Below are 22,475 nucleotides of genomic sequence, written 5' to 3' on the forward strand. Positions count from 1 at the left end.
AGGAGGCAACTAATTTATGTGTTTCTCTCACATCAGTGTTTCTCTCTCCCACTCCTCCCTCCTTTTCCCTCCCTTCCACCCTCTAAAAGTCAATTGAAAAAATATCCTCAGTAAAGATTAACAACAAATCACCCAAATAAAAGCTGAAGTTTTAGGATTGTGTGTCGACTCAAATAGTTAAGATGGGAGTTCACTCTGAAATGAAAAAAAACCACAAACACATTTTTTTATAAAAAGATAGGGGTTCATTCATCTTTCTTTTTATTGTTCCCCCTTTTCCAGGAAGATACCATGGAGGTGGAGGAGTTCCTGAAAGAAGCTGCAGTGATGAAGGAAATCAAGCATCCTAATCTGGTACAGCTATTAGGTGAGGAAGCTTGCCTACACCAAAGGTTTCCTCAAAGCTGCTTCTCCCCCAACATCGCATTATCTCCAAATCCTCCCTAAATCATCATGGTGGAAGCTCCAAGTGTGAATCTACTTCAATAAATGGTTGTTATTTATTTATTTTTAAAATATATTTTATTGATTTTTTACAGAGAGGAAGGGAGAGGGATAGAGAGTTAGAAACATCGATGAGAGAGAATCCTCGATCAGCTGCCTCTTGCACACCCCCCACTGGGGATGTGCCCTCAACCAAGGTACATGCCCTTGACCGGAATAGAACCTGGGACCTTTCAGTCCAAAGGCTGATGCTCTATCCACTGAGCCAAACCGGTTTCGGCCAATAAATGGTTGTTATTTTAATCAGCAGGCTCTGTGTTTAAAAGTTGCCTAAGAAACAGTGGCCTGGATTGATTGCAATGTGTAAAACTACCCAGTTTGTGGTGATTGCCCCAGATTCAAAGTTCTAGAATCATTTAAAATTGTTCTAAATAAAAAACTACCTTAAGCTCTGGCCATTTTTTTCTCAATGGTTAGAGCAGTGGTTCTCAACCTTTCTAATGCTGCAACCCATTAATACAGTTCCTCATGCTGTGGTGACCCCCCACCTGTGGGTTGAGAACCACTAGCAAGATTGCCTAAGAGCATCAGAAAACACATATTTACATTACGATTCATAACAGTAGCAAAATTACAGTTATGAATTTTTATTTCATAAAATATAGCAATGAAAATAATTTTATGGTTAGGGGTCACCACAACATGAGAAACTGTATTAAAGGGACACGGCGTTAAAAAGGAAACTACTGGGTTAGAGCATTGGCCCTTGGACTGAAGGGTTGAGGGTTTGATTCCAATCAAGAGCATGTACTTGGTTTATAGGCTCGATTCCCGCCCCAATTTTGGACATGTGTGGGAGGCAACCAATTGATGTGTTTCTCTCACTTCATTGTTTTTCTCTCTCTGTTTCTCCCCCTCCATTCCACTCTCTTTAAAAATCAATGGAAAAAAAATACCCTTGGGTGAAGATTAACAAAAATAAAAATAATCATAAAATAATTTTACAAAATGGACACTAAACAAAGTACTATTGAAAAGAAACAGATTAAAAATTGTGGTCACACTCATCAGTTTACCTTGATGATCTGAAAATGCTATGCTCTGGTAGATTTATTTCTCATCTGTTCAGGTCACAAAGAAGTCTGTGTCTGAACCCCTTTTCTTTTCAAAACAGGACCATGTTCTTTGGGTGTTCAAATTGAGCCCAACTATCCCAGAGGAAATAGTTTCTTGTTGGTTCTTTATACAGAATCTGCCATGTATTTGACTATGGAAACAATTATTATTATTTTTTTTTACAAAGCATTATTACAGGCTGGGCTAATACAGTCTTCAACATATGCACAGTTGTGGTTATTTTAGATAAGCTTCATTAGCACCCAGTGGAGAATGGGAATCATGGGCCTATATAGAACTCTAGAAATTTTGGTCTTGTGACCCCTTATGGAATTAATACAAGTAACTCTGCTTTTGCCCTCAGCAAATACTCAAGTGCATATGAATTTCCAGAATTATTAAGTTGTAATGGAAGTAGATCCTTATCAAGCATCCTCTTAACTTGGCTATATTATTATCAGAGAATGTGATAGCAAGAAGAAAAAAGATTACTGCCAAACAAGATTTTTAAAAATTATTGATGAATTTTGTCAAAGTTGTTGGGAATGTTTGAGTATATACTAACAAAACAAGCTGTATTCTTGAATTCTCAGGTGTGTGTACTTTGGAGCCACCATTTTACATTGTGACGGAATACATGCCGTATGGGAACCTCCTTGATTACCTCCGAGAATGTAACCGAGAAGAGGTGACTGCAGTTGTACTGCTTTACATGGCCACGCAGATCTCTTCTGCAATGGAGTATTTGGAGAAGAAGAATTTCATCCATAGGTGTGTATATCCTGACTGTTGTCTGTGATAACCAAGAAGCTACCTTGCTTGTCCTGTAAATAAAGGGAAGAAGGCAAGAACCTCTCTAGAAATTTCCAAATGACTGAGGAAAGGGATTTTCCCATTCAAGGGCCTATTATGATGTCATTCCCAACTTATAAACCTGTGTGCTCTGATAATGTTAATGAGGGACCTTTGCTTTTCTCAAAACGAGTCTTTATTTTGCCCAGGACTATATTCAATAGCCTTTTGCTCCATCTAGTAGCTTATTTAAAAAATAGCTTTCTGTCTTAGTAAAGAACTTCAACACTTGTAGGAAAGTATCTGTTGCTCACCTCTAAAACCTATGCCAATATGCAGTTGACTCTGGAACCACATGAGTTTGAACTGTGAGAGTCCATTTATATACTGATGTTTTTCAATAACTACATATAGTACTGTAAATGTGTTTTTTTCCTTTTGATTTTCTTTTTTTTTTTAGCTTACTTTATTGTAAGAATACAGTTTATAATACATATATAGCTAACAGTAATTAGCTGCTTTAGTAGCTAAGTTTTTGGTGAGTCAAAAGTATACATAGATTTTTGGCTATGATGTGTGTGTGGGGGGGAAGGTAGGAGGGGGGCTAAGGTGGTTACCTCTCATCCCTGCATTAAGTGTCAACTGTACTTATGAATAGGAACCCATTTTCTGAAGCCTGCTTTATTCCAGCATCATGTAACTGCCTCTTGATAAGTACTCTACAAGTGATACATAATTAGTGATTTTCTACCATGTTAGTTATACCATAAAAACCTGCCATATCGGTTAAGCACTTGTCTACTCTGCTTGAGGCACAAAGAACTGAGAATAGAGCATTCACGGTCACTTTCCACCTCGTCTGAATAGAATCACATTAGGGTTGGTTCTCTTTCCTGCAGAGATCTTGCAGCCCGGAACTGCCTAGTGGGAGAAAACCATGTGGTAAAAGTGGCTGACTTCGGCTTAAGTAGATTGATGACTGGAGATACCTACACTGCTCATGCTGGAGCCAAGTTTCCTATTAAATGGACAGCACCAGAGAGTCTTGCCTACAATACCTTCTCAATTAAATCTGATGTCTGGGGTAAGGTTGGAAGGGGCTTTTTCTGGATGTTATTTTGTGTATAAATGCTCTTAATTCTATAGAGCTTATCTTTCACATGATCACTATCCTCTACCTTTACCCCCACCTCTTCAGTCATTCAGCAAGCTTTTATCAAATACCTGTTATCAGGCATTGTGCTAGGTCTTAGCATAGAAAGAAGTGTAAAGAAGAAAATAAGTCCTGCTTCAAAGAGCTCACAGTCTAGAATCTCTCCTTGCCCTGGAGTTCTGAGGATCCTTTAAAGCTCCCTGTTTTCCACATTAGGTTTTAGTGCTCGTTTCCAGGGCGCTGGGGGACATAGAATGGCACCCTCTTCAAGAAATACATGCTGAAGTTTTAGCTAGGTTTATCCTGGTAACTGGTAACTACTGCCATGAATTAGTACAAGCCCAGTGGACTGAACCTGTCTGGAAATTTGGATTGTGGGCAAATAGAAATAATTGCAGGATTCTAAGTCACTCTTTACCAGAAATCTCAAACTCAGAAATAACCTGTGACAAAATCAAGCAAATTCTTTTTTCCACTGTGAATTTTATATGATTTCAAATGAGTTCATTTTTATATTTACTCCTCTAATATTAGCTAACATAAAAACTGTAAACTCATTAATTAGATCATATAATAGATTATTCTAAAAATAGTTTGATTATGCTCCAGACTACTTATATGGTCATAGTTTAATTTCCCTTTATTATAGTAAAGGATGTCTAAATTAAAGGTGGGAAATATAGAGGAAGCCATCTTTATATTTCAGGTTATAGCTCAAATGTTCCCATGATAGTTATCTTAGGAGGAATACTTTTGGTAATTGAATATTATCCAGAATTTGAAAGATAATCTTGTGGTATAAAATAATCAGAGAAGAAACATTAAGCTCCCTTTTTTTTGTCCCTTATGCAGCTTTTGGGGTACTGTTGTGGGAAATTGCTACCTATGGAATGTCACCATATCCTGGTATTGACCTGTCTCAGGTCTATGATCTACTAGAAAAGGGATATCGAATGGAACAGCCTGAAGGATGCCCCCCTAAGGTTTATGAACTTATGAGAGCATGTGAGTATTTTTGCATATATTAATTTTGAGGTCTGAGTCAGCAATTTGGGATGATTAGCAAAATTAGGAACATTTTTCCTCTTAATGTTGTTAGATTGAATCTAACCACATGGCATATAAAGAGTTGGTCATTGATTAGCCAGTTGGCATGTCATATGCTATACCATTGAGTCTTACTGAATCCTAAGAGTCATTGTCCATGGCTGAAATGTTGAGTCAGTTTCCCAGAAACACTTGCACATTTAATCTATATTATGAAAGGCCAGTGGCTACAATGCCATAACAACCAAATGACTGATGACCAGGAGGTGCATGGGTAACCTCTCAGATGCTCCCCCTACCCTCACCCCCAGAGTGGTGGCAGCATCAGCGGAGCGTCCGCGGAGCGTGCGAGGCTTCGCAGGGCAGCAGACATGGCCCTGATGGCAGGCTAGGCCTAGGGGACCCTACACACACATGATTTTAATTGTGCTCTGGGCCTCTAGTGGGATACTAAGAGCCCTGGCCTGTATAGTCAGTTGGTTAGATCATTGTCCTGTACACCAGAGGTGGCAGGTTCGATTCCCAGTCAGCACATACCCAGGTTGTGGGTTCGATTCCCATTCATGTGGGAGCCAGCCAGTTGATGTTTCTCTCCACCCCTCCCACACCCCCCCCTGCACACACACACACACACACACACACACACACACACACACACACTTCTCTCTTCCTATCTCTAAAAGTCAAGATATTTTAAAAAATAGAATAATAATAAATTGGGTTTGAAGTTTAGGTAGGAAAAATGATTGAAAATTACTAGATGAAAATGATTGCTAAAAACTGGGAGAATATATGCACGTAACCTCAGTGATGAATAAACAAAGCATCTGACTCCTTGAAGATGGGAAGGCGGTAGTAAAGTACAGTTGTGTGTGAGCATAAATCTTATTTTCTCATTGAACATTGGCATTGCTTGCTGCCCTGTCTTTGTCAAATATGAACTGCAAGCTCCTTTTTGATAGTCCAAAATATTTCTGAATATGTACAACTCATGATTTCTAAGGTTAGAGGGAAGTTGAAGACAGGCTTAACTTTTATTTTTCCAGTGAAAGAAAACTTGCCATCCCTCCTCACCCCATGTAGAGGGATAGGATTCTCTTCTCCGTGCGCTTTTGTCCTGGATGTCACAGTGGTAATAGCCATGAAGGGACTTGCTCTAGGAAGTGGGTTCATTACCCTCTGAGCGGCCTCACTGTCATTGTGCACCTGCTGCAGCTCTGCTCTGAGGGGCACACGGCCTGATGCACGGGACTCACTCAGGCGCCACTGGGTGTCTGTTCCTGCAGGGGCTTCAGCTTTTCCTCCTCTTGTTACGTAGGCTGGAAGTGGAGCCCTGCTGACAGGCCCTCTTTTGCTGAAACACATCAAGCTTTTGAAACCATGTTCCATGACTCCAGCATTTCCGAAGGTAAGAATCTGGTAGTTTATTGGTGGCTAGTTCTGGATAGTGATAATATTTCAAAAATGATGGCCGTTTGTAGCTTGGGACTCCATTTCAGGATATTGAATTAATTCTTGGCTTCATTCTTCTCGTTTTGCTTTTTTATTTTTTGCCTTTTTTAGTTTCTTGTGTTTCTATCATTTTTAATATTGAAAATATACTTTAATTGCAAATTAATACAGTTTCTTCATAAAGAAAGTAAAGTCAGTAGTTTTTTAAGCATTAACACTTATGTAGGGAAGAGAAAGGGGAAAAAATGAGTCTGAAAAATATTGCAACTCCTTGAATCATACCAGCAAAAGCAGAACCAAGTCATAAGAGCAATATCCAGAAATTTTATTTCTAAAACTAGATCCCAAGGAAATAATTATGGGTGTGAACACAGATTTAGCTACAAGAATATTCCATCAGAATATAGTTCATAGCCGAAACCGGTTTGGCTCAGCGGTAGAGCGTCGGTCTGCGGACTGAAGGGTCCTGGGTTCGGTTCCGGTCAAGGGCAGGTACATTGGTTGCGGGCACATCCCCGGTGGGGGGTGTGCAAAAGGCAGCTGGTCGATGTTTCTCTCTCATCGACGTTTCTAGCTCTCTAGCTCTCTCCCTCTCTGTAAAAATCAATAAAATATATTTTAAATAAATAAATAAAAGAATATAGTTTATAATACTGAAAAATTAAGAACAATTTAAATATCTAGTGGGCTGTTAAGTATCATATCATATAATTAAATATTTAAAATGATATTTTTGAATTGACATGGAGGGGAGTTTAGAATGAGCATATACTAAGTTATGCTGTGAACAGTGAGAACCCTTATCTAAAAACAACAGTCTGGACACATATATAGACAGTTTTCTACTTTTGTATATAATGCTTCTAAAATTGTCAGCAAAAGTCAAACAGTAAACTTGTTATAAAGAGAAACTTTTCCTAAAGAGCTAAAACCACAACATTCTTAGTTAGATTTCCCTATTAGACACTTTGATATAGTTCCAGAATATTATACTTATTTCTCAAATTTTTTATTTCCTTCATAATTGAACATAGGACTTACTGCTTAAGTTCAAGTTTTAAAAAATTAGAAGAAATCAGGCAAGTTGATTTTTGTCTACTTTCCTCAGTGGTTTATTATATCTAGGTGAGAAGAAAGAGAAAAGTATAACATCAAATGCAGTAGTGTTTACATTCTAGTTCTTTGATGTATGGAATGTCTACAGGTTCGGGGCCACAGCTGGCCTGTGGGCAGCTGCCTATCACGAACTCTTCTCCTTGTTGTCACAGTGATAAAAGCCATGAATATCGGCCAAAGAGTAGGGTCCATTTCTTTGGTACTTTAAAAATATATTTTATTGACTTTTCACAAAAGAGGAAGGGAGAGGGAGAGAGAGTCAGAAACATTGATGAGAGAGAAGCATCAATCAGCCGCTTCCAGCACACCTCCCACTGGGGATGCACCTGCAACCAAGGTACATGCCCCCGACCAGAGTCGAACTCAGGACCCCTGAGTCCACAGGTCCAACACTCTATCCACTGAGCCAAACCAGACAGGGCTCTTTGGTACTTTCGTGTCAACTTTTAACCTCTGTTGAATCCTGAGTTAAATATTTCTGCTTCTCTTGAAAATGTTATATCCTTTTAAAAAATTGGCCCTTACCAATTTTTAAGGCTAATTTCAATTCACTACTGCTAAATAAGAAACTTAACATTATTCAACCCATAATTTGTTAAGCATTTAATCTGTGGCAAGGACTATACTAGATCTGAGGACACAGAGATAAGACACAGCTCCTACCTTTAAAGGATGTACTTATTAGTTGTAAGTAAAGGAACCCTAACTCAAACTTTAATAAGAGAAGGATTTATTGGCTTATAACCAGACCATGGGGAAACGGGGATGGTGCTCATCTCAGAGTCATTTGAAGCCATGGACTCAAGTAGCTTCAGGTCTTCCTCCTTACCCTTCCTCTTTCCCAAAGCCGCTCCCACCCAACATCTCTTTATTTTATTTTTTATTTTATTGATTATTTACAGAGAGGAAGGGAGAGGGATAGAGAGTTAGAAACGTCGATGAGATAGAATCATCAACCAGCTGCCTCCTGCACACCCCCTACTGGGGATGTGCTCACAACCAATATACATGCCCTTGACCGGAATGGAACCTGGGACTTTTCAGTCCACAGACCAACACTCAATCCACTGAGCCAAACCGGTTTTGGCAACATCTCTTAGCTTTTGCTTCTATGTTGATCTCTTCCTCAAAATCCTCCAATTGGCTTTGGACACAGTTGTCAGCATCCTTGAGGTAATGTCTGTCTCCTAGCTATTTTTATAGCAGTAAGAACGAAATCTCATTATATTGCCTTGTGTTATGTGCCACTTATTCACTCTTGTGAATAATTTTTAAAGATAATTATCAGCCCGGCCAGTGTGGTTCAGCAGCTGAGCATTGACCCAGGAAACTAGAAGTCACTGGTTTGATTTCTGGTCAGAGCACGTGGGTTCAGTGCCCAATAGGAGGCAGCTGATTAGTGTGATATTTCTCTCTCATTGATGTTTCTCTCTCTCTATCCCTCCTCGTCCTCTCTCTCTAAAACTCAATAAAAACAGCCCTAGCTGGTTTGGCTCAGTGGATAGAGTGTCAGCCTGCAGACTAAAGGGTCCCAGTTTCAATTCTGGTCAAGGGCACGTGCCTAGATTGCAGGCTCGATTCCCAACAGGGGACATACAGAAGGCATCATTAATGTTTCTTTCTCTCTCTCTTCCTTTACCTCTCTGAAATCAATAAAAATATATTAGGAAAATAAAATAAAACTCAATAAAAACATTTAAAAATAATTATCAAAAGATGTAAAATAATTACAAAATTTCATAATTTAATTGATCCTATGGGCTTCATTTTTGTTTAGAAATGAATAGCAAATTATGTGTTTGCTTCAGCAAAAGCCACAGAAGCCATGGCCAGATTTAGTCAGCAAAGCTTATTTACTAATGGCTCAACCTTTTTGCAAGAGCCTCATTTGCATGAAAGGGACTGTACCTTCCCTCCTTTTTAGTACAAGGTGCAACTGAAAAGTAAAGATATCTGTAGACATTTGTCTGCTTTGTTCAATTTCTGAATAGGGACATAGAAAGCAAGGAAAGCTAAATGACCAGTAAGCATATGAAGCCATGCTCAATATCATTCCTCATCAGAGAAGTAGAAAAGAAAACAATGAAATCCCTCCACATACCTACCCCAGAATGGCTAAAAGTAAAACCAAACAAGAAACCTCATAACATCAAATGGACGGCTATTCGGAGTAATTAGAATTTTATACGTTGTTAGTCTGAGTGTAGATTGATTGGTACAGGCATTTGGAGAGATAGTTTGGCAGGAAAAAGCTGAATTTATATGCACCTCATGATCACGCATCATTCTTATGCAATTGTGAAGCAAAAGATGTATCAGAATGGTTCCTAGCAATATATTCATAATAGCCAAACACTGGAAACAAATAGGTGAATTTTGGTATATTCATTCTCATATTTGAACGATACACAGGAATGAGGAAAAACCGGCCACATGCAGCAATATGGATGAAGCCACAGATGTAATGTTGAGCAAAAGAAGCCAAAAATAGAGTGCATCTCGGGGGTCCATTTAGATCTTAGTACTCTCCAGTTCTTTGCAGTTGTACGCCTTTTCTGAAAAGAACTGTGCTCTGCCATGAAGTTTTTTTTATCAGTCCCCTTTTCTTCCTCACAGAGGTAGCTGAGGAGCTTGGGAGGGCCGCCGCCGCCTCATCTGTTGTCCCCTACCTGCCCCGATTACCTATACTTCCCTCCAAGACGCGGACGCTGAAGAAGCAGGTGGAGAACAAGGAGAATATCGAAGGGTCCTTAGAAGCCACCGACAATTCTGCTTCCAGTTCAGCACCAGGTATGGGTCCCAGGGCAGGCAGAGTCAGGCTGCCTTGTTTAAAGAACCATAGGTTACGGTGCTTCTATTCGCACTTCCTTGCCCGTCTTCCCTGAGGAAAGCATGGCTGGCACCCATTTTACCTGCCACTCTAGTCCTCAGCTCTGCACCACAGTGTATGGAGTCCTCATCTATCCATCCCCTGAGCTCCAGATTCCCAGATGCTTAGCTTCTTTGCAGTTCTGGCAAACATTCTTCAGTGAACCTTAGTGAGGGCAGTTTGTATGGTAGCTTTTGGTAAACACCAGCAGGGTTTTTCTTTCCATTACATCCCATGACACATGTGGAATACTGATTAATGTGAAGGGATAATGTTCGTATTAGTTTCCTCTGAGTCCACTATCGCCTGGCATTTAATAGATGCTGACAAACTCTTACAGTTCAGCCTTAGTTACTCAGTGTAGCAGGGTGCCTCCTTGTCCTTCACGTTACTGACTGGCCGTTTCTCATCAGGGTTCATTAGAAGTGCACAGGTCCCCAGTGGGTCCCCAGCACTGCCTCGAAAACAAAGAGACAAGTCACCCAGCAGCCTTTTGGAAGATGCTAAGGAGACGTGCTTCACCAGGGACAGGAAGGGAGGCTTCTTCAGCTCCTTCATGAAAAAGAGAAACGCTCCCACACCCCCCAAACGCAGCAGCTCCTTCCGAGAAATGGAGAACCAGCCCCACAAGAAATATGAACTCACGGGTAACTTCTCATCTGTTGCTTCTCTACAGCATGCTGATGGGTTCTCTTTCACTCCCGCCCAGCAAGAGGCGAATCTCGTGCCCCCCAAGTGCTATGGGGGGAGCTTTGCACAGAGGAACCTCTGTAATGACGACGGTGGCGGGGGAGGGTGGTCTGGCATCACAGGCTTCTTTACACCACGCTTAATCAAAAAGACACTGGGCTTACGAGCAGGTAAGCCCACAGCCAATGATGACACTTCCAAGCCTTTTCCAAGGTCAAACTCTACATCTTCCATGTCCTCAGGGCTTCCAGAGCAGGATAGGATGGCAATGACCCTTCCCAGGAACTGCCAGAGGTCCAAAATCCAGCTGGAAAGGACAGTGTCCACCTCTTCTCAGCCAGAAGAGACTGTGGACATTGCCAGTGACACGCTTCCCAAAAAGTCAGAGGAAGGTGCTGCTCCAACTAAAGAGAGACCAAAAGCCAAACTTTTGCCCAGAGGAACCACAGCTCTTCCCCTAAGAACCCCTTCTGGGGACCCAGCCCTTACAGAGAAGGACTGTCCAGGGGCGGGGGCAGCTGGAGGAGCAGCTGCCCCAAAGAGCAAGGAGAGGAATGGTGGGGCGCGCCTTGGCATGGCCGGAGTCCCGGAGGATGGCGAGCAGACAGGCTGGGCTTCTCCAGCCAAGGTTGCGGCCATCCTCCCCACCACTCACAACCACAAAGTGCCCGTCCTCATCTCCCCCACTCTGAAGCACACTCCAGCCGACGTGCAGCTCATCGGCACGGACTCTCAGGGGAACAAATTCAAGCTCCTATCTGAGCATCAGGTCACGTCCTCTGGAGACAAAGACCGGCCCCGACGGGTAAAACCAAAGTGTGCCCCACCCCCACCGCCAGTGATGAGGCTTCTGCAGCATCCGGCTGTGTGCTCAGACCCCACGGAAGAGCCGGTGGCCCCGGCGGCCGGACAGCCCGCATCAGAGACACAGGAAGGAGGGAAGAAGGCAGCTCCGGGGCCAGTGCCCGTCAGTGGGAAAGCTGGGAGGCCTGTGGTGCCTCCACCTCAAGTGCCTCTGCCCACATCTTCCGTCTCGCCGGCCAAAATGGCCAACGGCACAGCAGGTACTAAAGTGGCTCTGAGAAAAACCAAACAGGCAGCTGAGAAAATCTCCGCAGACAAGATCAGCAAGGAGGCCCTGCTGGAATGTGCTGACCTGCTGTCCAGTGCAATCTCGGAACCGGTGCCCAACAGCCAGCTGGTGGACACGGGGCACCAGCTGCTTGACTACTGCTCAGGCTACGTGGACTGCATCCCTCAGACTCGCAACAAGTTTGCCTTCCGAGAGGCCGTGAGCAAACTGGAACTCAGCCTGCAGGAGCTGCAGGTGTCTTCAGCCACTGCGGGCGTGCCCGGGGCAAATCCTGTCCTTAATAACTTGCTGTCGTGTGTACAGGAAATCAGCGATGTGGTGCAGAGGTAGCCACTGGTAGACTACTGGAAGAGGCACATGTTTCTGAGGGGACAGGGGAAGGGACTTGTTTTCCTGTGTTCTTGTTTTCAAAAAATGAAAGACTGATACTTGAGTGTGTTTATGTGAAGTACCTCAGCTCTCTGAGATCTCACGTTTACAGGTTCATCTCAAAAATAACAAAACGCAAAACTCATAGGAGAGGGAAATTGGAGGGACCGGGCAGTGGTGGACAGGATTGGAAGCTGCACTGGAATATCAGGGAATGTGTGTACGTGGCTGTGAAGAACCAGATCCAGCCATTCTGATCTGGAGTGTTGCGAGGTGGTTAGACAGGGCTGCCCGTGGCAGTGCCGTGAGACCACCCAGACGGGCCTGGCTGCAGCACTCACTGTCCCGCGCAGAGGAGACTGGCTGAGGGCTCCAGTAGGTACTGATGATGATGTCCCGCCTCACTAGGGAAGTCAATGGAACCGAAGAAAAGAGAGCTGGGAAGGTGCTAAGTGAAGTTTCATCCAAGGCTGCTGGAAGCAGCTATTAGCCTTGCTTCCCCAAGGTCATTGCTGCAGTAAGAACTGCAAATGAAATTGCTGGAATTACAAAACCAGAAAGGTGGCCCTATCTGTTGCTCCTCTCCAGTTTCCCATTGATGTGTTAATTGGAGCCAGAAGTAAAGAAATCTAGGAAGTACAGTCAGGGAGCTTGAAAGCTCCTAAAATCTCACGTTGATCAGCACAAGTCACTTGTCCCAGGCTAGTATGTTGTATCCTAATGGACCAGGATTATAGGGGTCTCTACTGGTTCCTCTCTGCCTCCTGCTGGGCAGGCCGTCTTCCTTTATTCCTGCAACATTCAGGCATTAGCCAACACTGATTTTGAAATTAGTGGTCATGGACAGGTTCTCACAGGGAATCCTTTTCCGATACAGTGCCCTGCATACTGACATACTAGTCAAAGACTTGGGAAGCTGTGTATTTAGTTACCAACTAAAATATCCAAGAAAGGGGCTCTCCTTGGAACCCAGCAGCCAGGCCCAGAGGCCTATGACTGAGGAGAAGCTGGTTTGGTCCTAGTGGCTGTTTCTCTGTACCTTTCCCTCCTTCACCTTAGACCCGGTCTGGGTAGAAAGTAGAGAGAAGCACACACCCCCTCTGGATTTCAGATGAATCACCCTAAATTATTCTCACATGCCCACTCTCCCCCCCCCCCCCATTGTTGTGCTTGTTTGTAAAGATCACATTGGGAATATTCTTTGATATTTATTTCAATAACATTTTAAGAGAGTATAATTGAAGAAGCACATCATTTCTAGGAAAAACCAATTAGATCCTGGAAATCTAATGACTTAACCCTCAAATATATTTTGCCTTTGAAAAAACAGGCCTTTTCCTTCCCTACTCATTCATAACTATGGAAGCTAATTAGGATTGCAGGGAGCTGAACAGTAGATATTATAAATATTCCCAATATCAGGTCTAACCCCAGTTACCACTTCATTCTGTTTTTAAAGCTTTGTAACTCCCTCCCCCAAGGAGAACCCAATACAAAAAAAAATAAATTATTTTTTTCCTTCCAAAGGAATATTAACTTAGGAAGATAGGAATTCAGCATCGGTGAGCAGTGAATTTTCTTCCTGCTTCTGTCATCGATCCACTGTCAAGCCACAGCCCCATCTCTAAGTCTGTTAAATGAAGGTAATGATACATGTTCTCATGGGTGTTTCACAAATAAGGGTGTAGTTCTCCCTCTCAGAGCCTCCCTGCCATGCTATTTAGTGCAGTGGTGGTATGTTGAGTGGTTTTCAGTCTCTCCTATGCTCAGTAGCCAATCATGAAATTTAGAGCTGTTGAGATTACATTAATAGCGCTAGAATACTAATAGGGAAAAACTATGTTTTGGACAGAATTTGATATCTTTGACCAAGGACTACATTTAGTTTTCATCAGAAAGAAGGGAAACCTTGGTTCTTATCATGGCTGCCGAAAGGAGGCCCCGGCCAAGGAAGGACTGGAAGGCAGGGGACAGCCTGGGCATTCCTCGCTGGGGGTGGTCTCGGTCTGGTTCCTGAGGAGGCAGCATAGGCAGCTAGCGGTGTGCTCCGTCTCCTTGCAGCGGCTGGAAGAGAACCTAGCGTTCCTTTCAATGTGGGTTTAAAAACCAGCAGTCCAGCTCCTATCTCCTTCCTAGCCACTTCCCTTCATTACACACTTCCATAAACTTGAAATTGTTTTAGCAAGTAGCCTTTTAAGGGTGGGGCAGGGAAAGCTAAAACTTTAGAATATTTAATGCTGCTTTTTAAGTTTATCCCTGTCATTATGGGATGCAAGTTGAGGGATTATAATTGTTTTTCAGGGGAATTTTTTTTTCTTTTTTTTTTTTTTTTCTAAGCAAGGGATCTTTCATCGAGAGCTCTGAGAATAGGCCTTGGAAGAACACTACTGAGTGTATTTAAGCTCCAGATTTCTCACCGAAATAGTCTTGAGGGTGGGGGCTGTGTGTTACTCAGGGGTGGCACCTGGCTCTGTCTTGCCTACAGTAGGTGCTCAGTAAGTTAATGAACTGCGTTTTCTCAACACTGTCAGTAGTAGCATTGACTTTTGCAGCACTCCCATCCACATGATGCTTGAACTGTGGAACTTCAGGATTGAGAGCTCAGGGTTAAGGTTAAAGAGGCACTGTCAACTTATAAAAGTAATAGAGGTCTTTCCTTTTTCTACTTGAAAAGAATTAAAAAATAACCTTAAGTAAATTTAAAAGTTTGAATTCAAAGCAGAGAAAACTGCTTTTTAGAAATTAAAAAATGTAGTTTAATTCTAATTGGTGAAAAAGCAAAGCAGAGAGCAGGAGCAAAAAGACAATGTTGAAAACTTTATAAAATGGTTATATATGTGTGTGTGTGTGTGTGTGTGTGTGTGAGAGAGAGAGTGTGTGTGTGTGTGTGTGTATATATAACCACACACACACACATACACACACTCCTTTGGGCTATGACAATTTGAATACCTTCATATACATATAATACAATTTCAGTTTAGATTTCCTACCTTAAAATACAATATTTTGTGTAGAATACATCTTTATTGTGCTTTACATTAAGTATTTTCTTAAAAGGCTTTGTGTAAAATTAAAATGTGTGTATTTTCTGTTGACTGCCATTGTAATTTTCAGAGATATAGCCTTAAAAAAATGGCCCTAAGAAGTTCTTTCAGTGTTTTTCCAGATGACCTCTGCACATTGAGGTCTATACGTGGAGCCACTTGCTCAGCTGCATTTTGGGGTTTAAATTAGAATTTTCTTACAATTCAATTGAAAGTTGGCTAATAAAATAGTGCCCGGTTAATGAAATATGCTCTGCTAAGTCATAGCCCATATTTATTTAAGTAACGTAATGGAGCTTTTGAGTTGAGGATACAGTATAGACAGTGATTAAGAGCTCAGACTCTAAAGCCAGTCCAGAAGGCAAGTCATTTAATCTCGCTGAGCCTTAGTCATTTAATCCTTCCTCATTGGAAAACCGGAATAATAATAGTAACTACCTCAGGTTGTCATAAGGATTAAATGATAATATATGTAAGAAACTAGCTTCCCTGCCTGGCATATAATGAGCACTCTATAAATGTTAATGACCACTATTATGATTGATAAACTTGGTCCAACGAATCTTAGCCAGGAATGTGCAACAAAACCTTCTGTGTTTAAAAACAAAATAAAATCTGATGATTGATGAGAATTTCCAATGGGGTGAGGTCTCAGCCAGAGTGTTTTATAAGAACCCTGCCAGTTGTTTCCGACACCCAAGCTGTCTGAACACTTACCAGCATCCCACCTTTTTCTTTAGAGCTTAAGGTTGGAAGAGAAGGTAGTTAATTAGTGGCAGAGCTCACTCTCTCGACTTTCTGGTTGTGGGGTCCCCCGCCATTCCTGCTGCCTTGTGAGACACTGCAGAGAAAGTGGCTCAGATAGACAATCAGCCTGCACAGCGCTGCACACTCTAAAGCACATGCTCCTGGCACCCTCTGACCTTCGGGGGCTTGAATGTTGAGTAATGGCAATACTAGCAAAGCAGGCAATCTTCAGAAGTCAGGAATTTAAAATCGGTATGGAGTCATTCTTTGGGACAGACCTCAGCAGCACAGCAATCTGCACTTTGTAATAAAGAAATACCAACTTAAGTTTAAAAAAAAACTAGTCCTACATTCCTCTTTCTTAAGAAAATAACAACATAAAAGTTTATTATTCTGTGCCGTTTTGATGACTGAAATAATGTATATGAAAGCACTTTGAGGAAAAAGTATCAAATGTAATATAACTATAAGGTCATATTTTAAGGTCTATTTAAAAGTTAAAGCATTTGGTTACATGCTGATCAACTTACAGGCTTTCTACCTTGTGGGACCTGAAAACGCAGGTCCTCTGTAACTTACGACATTTATAAATACGGAACTGCTAAAAGACTATGTGCAGGCAGAGTAAGTCTTTTACTGAAATTGTAGCTCAATATTGAATAACTTCAGAAAACTGGGGACCAACTTTCTGGTCTAATGAAAATCATTAGAAAGTAACTCCGGGCACTCACTCACAACAGAGACGCTCTTCCAGGCTCCCTGACTGAATATGGGGCCCTGCTGTTGTGAACATTTGTCACTACGTGGGCACTCCTCTGGCATCCCAAACGTGGCGGCAGCAGGCACATTGCCAGTTGATGTTGACAGTGTCTTTTTTAACCTGTGTCCTGTGTGCGGTTGTTGTTTGTTGTTTTCTGCGGGGCAAAGGGTGGGAGAGGAGATTGGATGGCTGTAGAACCAGAGCGTTTTAGGATTTCCTGTCAGTTATAAATGAGCGTGACATGCATAATCCATGTTTATTTTTTTTCTAAGAAGAGTAGCTGAACGTAACTCACCTGTTAGATTATAAAATACCTGTAAAAGAGGAAATTGCATTGGTGGCCACTTTGAGTGACAGCTGCACTGTCTCCTATATTCCCTTCCTTGTTTGCTCCTGATGGCATCACTCCTCTCAGGCTCTGCTTCCACAGGGACTCACGTTGGGCTGACAGCGTTGTCTGCAGGTTTGTTCTTGATGACTTTGGGGTTTCAGCATCTTGCTTGCATTAATTTGGGATCCATCTCTCTACCCTTAGCCTGTATGACCAGTCCTCTTTACGTTCTAGTTAGGTGGGTCTCCAGTGTTTCCCAACCTTCTCTCATGATGAGAATCACCTGGTGGAGTTGTTAAAACACCGATTCCCGGATCCCAACTAAGAAGTGCTAAACTAGAATTTTTGGGAACATATAGGTAAAATTGTATACTTAACTAGTGCTCTAAGACAGATTTTATATACAGAGCACTAAGTTAGGTATGCAATTTTACCTATATGTTCCCAAAAATTCTAGTTTAGCACTTCTTAGTTGGGATTCGGGAATCTGTGGTTTAACAACTCCACCAGGTGATTCTCATCATGAGAGAAGGTTGGGAAACACTGCTCTAGACATAAGTTTCTTCTAATGTATTTAATAGACCCCAGCTGTCTAGATCTCTGTCTTAGCTTCTGTCAAGCCAGTAGCTCGGTTCTTTTGTAAATCCCTGATTCAGTTTGAGATCTGTGGGAGCGAGAGAGAAAGAGAAAGGCCAGCCCTAAGGGTTGCTGTTAGCCACAGCCTGGTCACAGAGGAAGGCCTAGGGCTGGTTCTAAAATGTGTCCTACTGTTAACGGATATCTATCTATATCTTTGGGGTAGAGTTTCAGTTTTCCAACTCCCAGACTGTAAAAAAAAAATCTAATGTAAGGCTTGCTTTTTCGGGCAGGTGAATATGCCTGGCATAACAGCTACCGTTCCCTGCTCTGTCACCGTGGGCTTCCACTGCCCGCCCGGTCTCCTGTTACCGGGGAAGCACGGTGATTGCAGGGCTGCTCAGTGACTGTCTTCTGTGGAGTTTACGGCAATGTCCAAAACGGTGGGCTTCCGCTCCGTCCTGCTGCCTCCCATCCCCCCCCCCCCCCCCGAGGCGCACGTTATGCCTTGAGATAACGTGTCCTCTTTCCCAAGAACAGGACACTGGGGGAGGCTCCGCCCTGTGATGGTCAGGCAGGGTAGAACACCCCGTGCTTCTCCCCTGGGGAGGAGGCCTGGGCAGCTGGGAGCGGTGGAGATCAAGGATGGGCTTGTGAGTTTCGCAGAGGAAAAGACGTGCCATCCCGGTTGAGGTTGTAACGTTATTGAGCTGGTAGACATGAACATGATGGGTGCAGTGGCTCCAGCCCTGGTCAGGGAGCGTCCCTATTTGGAAGTTCTCCTCGCACAGGCCGTTGATGTTGGCAGACCACTGCTCTTCTCTCCGTCCTGCTGGGGAATGGGGGAAGGTGCTCCAACTGCACCCTGCCCTCCCTCCAGGTGCACTCGCTGCTTTGCTCCTATATACAATTACACATTTGAAATTGTTTACCTCTCCTAGAAAAGAATATCCTTTAACCTCCGCATTGCTGACACAGTAGCAAGGCCTTGTTAACTCAACCCGTAGTCACAGGTGGTGTGTGAGCAGATCTTCAAACCTGCAGACCCGCTAAATCAGGGGTGGGGAACCTTTTTCCTGCCAAGGGCTATTTGGGTATTTGTAACATCATTCGAGGGCCATATAAAACTATCAATTTAAAAAGTATATTGAATTTCTAGTCCCTCCTGCAGTCACGCCTGGCAGAGCCGGCTGTGCGGAAAGGACGGCTCCTGTAAGTTGAAAGGCTAGACCAGTGGTCAGCAAACCGGGGCTCAAGAGCCACATGTGCTCGCGAGTTCGGTTTGCCGCTCTGTTGACTGAGTTTGCTAACCACTGACCTAGACTCTCGGTTCCAATAATTTCAGGCTGTTGTTTTTTTGTGATTAAGCCCCTATCCCAGTGGTCGGCAAACTCATTAGTCAACAGAGCGGCAAACTGCGGCTCTAGAGCCACAATTTGCCGACCACTGGGCTAGACCGATACTGTCCTCAGACCACACCTTGTACCGCCCTCTTGTGTCCTTTCTTTGTTCATCGTTGTACTGAAAGCCAGTTTCTGGGTCCTACATGTCACTCATACTTCTGAGCTGTACACACAGGGCTTGAGGGCTTGGAGCATTCCAGTTAATTTTTCGGATACAGTGGAAATGAACTGTCAGGTGCTGGCAGACTTAAAGGAAATATAGTACGTATGGTTGGAGCTTCTTGTATAGATTTGCTTCTGAATCTTAAGATGGTATTAAATCATGTGTTTAAGCACCATAAACGTTAGTTGGAGAATGGGACTTCTGGTTAATAAAATAATCATATGTGAGGATAGTTAATTTCAGCAGTTCCCACAATAACACAGGTATGCCAAATCAGCGTGTTCTGGATTCGGGAGATCCTGCAGGAGCGGCGTTGCTTTAGGCGGTCAGCCCTAAGGTATCTGTGTGATTCAGATACCTTCAGCCTGTGTGCAGAGGCAGAGAAGCTTCTGGTAGATGAGGCCTGGATTTCCTTCATTTTGAAAAGCTATTTCACACGATGGCCCCTGTTTTTGGAACTCCTTTAGGAGAGAAATTTTCAGAGATCTGGAGAAGTCAGCTTGATTAGGCTAATTGCCCGTCAGAGAAAGCAGTATTCAGAAGCTGGAAAGGACACTGAGGTACTCATAGCTATTTAGGACGTATGTTTGAAAACCCTCCTCTCTCGGGTCTGTATAGAGAACATGCCATGCCCACACTTCGTGCATACACTGTTGCCGTGCTCACTATGAAGGGGGGGTAAGAGAGGGAGGAAATGGGATCGCTCAGTGTGAGCAGAGGCTGTGCCCTGATGGTGTGTCTGCGGAGAACAGGCTGCCTGAGCTGTTGTCTGTGCTCAGAGCCGGTCTCCTGGGTGTACCCCATCCTCTTCCTTCTCTGCAGTTTGATTCTATGACTGTCAGTGGAGGAACCCAGTTTTATGTTCACTTGGCAAAAACCAATTAGAGAATTTTGTCCTAAAACATAGGCTTCAGATTCTTCAAAACTTGTTCAACGTTTATACCAAAGGTCACGCTCTGCAGGTGCATGTGGTGGGTGCACAGAGGGTGAGGTCTGGAGGGCCTGGCACTGTGCGCGTTGCTAAGGGGACACAGTGAGACAACACGGGACTTAACTGAAAACACATCAGTCATGGGTCACACTGCCGGTGTTGTCAGGTGTTTGCTCTTGTTATTGTAATATATTTTCAGGTGTTTTGTTTTCTAATTTAATTCTCTCACCCTGTTGTCTGACTGTGAACTGCTAACAGTGTTAAACTTGATGTAAATAAAGGAGGCCCTGCAAAGGGGAATGCTGTCTGCCTGTTGTCTCACAAGGCTTGCCAACTTGTGTTTTATTTTAAATAAAGGTTGCAATATTTTATTGGCAAAGAAGGCTTTTGATTGGAGTGTTTCTCCCATCATTTTAACTGGCAGGGAATCTGAGCAGAATTTGTGGGTAATGTCTGTAAGGTCAAGAAGCTGGGTTTGGCAATCATCCCTCTGGTGCATTCTGTAGAATGTCCTCTGTAGGGGTGAACACTTCTCCTTTGATGATTCTGTTTTTGAAAACGGCCAAAGGCAACGTCTGGAGTCCAGCTGGTACATCAGGTGGGTGTGTATGTGTGTCTTTCTGTCCGTCAGTCCGTCCCATGTGAGGTGACTGTAATAATGAGATGTAGTTCTTTCCAAGTCCATTTTGAGGACAACTACAAATAAGTTCTAAAAGTGTTTTGAGCCCAAGCAGCATGAAGAGAGGAAGTGTAGAACCTCACAGGGAACGTTCTATTCTTGTTTGACTTGATCTTTAAGTGCTTAAAAATGAGCCATTGCTTTTAGACGTCATGTTTTCATTACCTACGAGTAGGAAGTACTCAGGTGGTGCCCTGTGAGGTCATTAGTGGCTGTTAAACATTAGCTTGTAACCCTCACTCCCACCTGCTGTCCTTTTCTCCCATCTGCTTTGGTTAGGAGAACCTTCATTTCCACAACTGAGGCTGTGGCATTTGCTGAGGAAATATGGAAATTGTTTTAGAAACAAGTCCTTAAAGCACAGGAGCTGAAGTCGGATTGCCTGGCTCGAACCCCCCCTCCTGGCTCGAGCTCTGACTTTCCAAAGAAATCTCACCCCTTGGAGTCCAGGTGTCTTTTATTCAACAGCAAGGGAATTGGTCCCAGTCATCATGGTCAAGATGATGGTTGTCCAGCGCTTAGCACAGGGCCCAGCACATGGTAAGTTCTCAGACGTTGGTTACCTAGCCAAGTTCCAAGAACTAGAATGGACAAGGGCAGCCATGGCTTGGAGCAGTGTCAAAACTGACAGCAGTTTGACCACGTTTTTATTGTTCTGTTACCCGAGCACTTGATCAGTATTAACCAGTTTAATCCTCACAGCATCCCTGGGAGGTAAGTACAGTTGTGCTCACTTTCACAGAAGTGGAAACCAGATCATACCGGGGTTAACCGCTTTCCTGTCATCGCCCAGTGGAAGGTGGCGCAAGGCAAGTGTTCGAACCACTGACTTCACTGTTTGACTTGTTCCCGGGCTGGAAGAGGTTTAGACCTATAGTCACAACATCAGACATGGCTGGCCAGTGCTGACGGGTGCCCGCTGTGACTCAAACCTGAAGCTATAGAATGCACCTCTTACAATGTGTGTTGCAGTTTAGAGCTGGGTATGAGAGGATCGGGTGGCCTGCTCCTCCCTCCCCAGATGCTCTGGCCCGAGACAGGGACAACACTGGCCCCCATCGAACCGGTGCTGCTAGGCCGTTTACTTTTGGCCCATGAGTGTTTTCTGGGGACCTGCGGGGGCTTGGGCTAGGTGCTCCCTAACCAGGAGGCATGAGGCAGGACTAAGAAGTGTCCCGTGGGGGGAGACAGAAGTCGGCCACTTCACCCTGCTCGGTGAGGGCTCTAACTCAGAGGCGACAGGTGAGGTGGTGACAGTGACCCGTGTGTAATTCAGAAGTGGGTATGGGAGGAATGTGAGCACTCGTCAGTGTCTAGGGCACAGTGTACACGTGGCCTTTCAGTCCTCAAAAACGACTTTTCAAAGCTGGGAGCATGGGAGTGACTTCCTTTTCTTATGTAAAAGCATATGAAGGAAGCCTTTTCAGTACGAAGTTGAAGGAAACCGGCAGAACAGACACCTGGTGTCAGCTTGGCGAGTCCCCACCCCATACCCCCGGCATCAGGCTGAGTGAACAGGCTTACTAGGTCCCATTAAGAAATTAGGCTGAAGGATTTAGAAAAATAGAACATTTTAATTTTTACATATGGCACAGTAATGTCAAGGCCCTTAACTTTAAATAAAATTTTTTTTAACCTGCAGAACAAATTTCATCCTATACCAATGTATTTTTAAAACATTATTCTATGTACCTTTA

The 22,475-nt window shown here is 43.4% G+C and overlaps 1 protein-coding gene across 9 annotated transcripts in view; it reads left to right on the forward strand.

Moving 5' to 3' along the window:
• Positions 1–16,296, forward strand: part of ABL2 (ABL proto-oncogene 2, non-receptor tyrosine kinase) — a 71,138-nt gene extending 54,842 nt beyond the window's left edge. For 4 of the 9 annotated variants that reach the window (XM_036442365.2, XM_036442367.2, XM_036442366.2 and 1 more), the window contains 9 exons: positions 283–367; positions 2,154–2,331; positions 3,252–3,436; positions 4,358–4,510; positions 5,871–5,960; positions 9,737–9,910; positions 10,403–10,636; positions 10,922–14,984; positions 15,016–16,296. In XM_036442365.2, coding sequence (XP_036298258.1) covers positions 283–367; positions 2,154–2,331; positions 3,252–3,436; positions 4,358–4,510; positions 5,871–5,960; positions 9,737–9,910; positions 10,403–10,636; positions 10,922–12,102 — 2,280 coding nt within the window. In that variant the 3' untranslated portion in view covers positions 12,103–14,984; positions 15,016–16,296. Of the gene's footprint in view, positions 1–282; positions 368–2,153; positions 2,332–3,251; positions 3,437–4,357; positions 4,511–5,870; positions 5,961–9,736; positions 9,911–10,402; positions 14,985–15,013 lie in introns of all 9 variants that reach the window. The other 5 variants (XM_045583180.1, XM_036442362.2, XM_036442361.2 and 2 more) reach the window with 2 other exon arrangements.
• The last annotated feature ends 6,179 nt before the right edge of the window (positions 16,297–22,475 follow it).

This window comes from Pipistrellus kuhlii, unplaced genomic scaffold, assembly GCF_014108245.1.
Source record: "Pipistrellus kuhlii isolate mPipKuh1 unplaced genomic scaffold, mPipKuh1.p scaffold_m20_p_18, whole genome shotgun sequence".
Lineage (NCBI taxonomy): Eukaryota > Metazoa > Chordata > Mammalia > Chiroptera > Vespertilionidae > Pipistrellus > Pipistrellus kuhlii.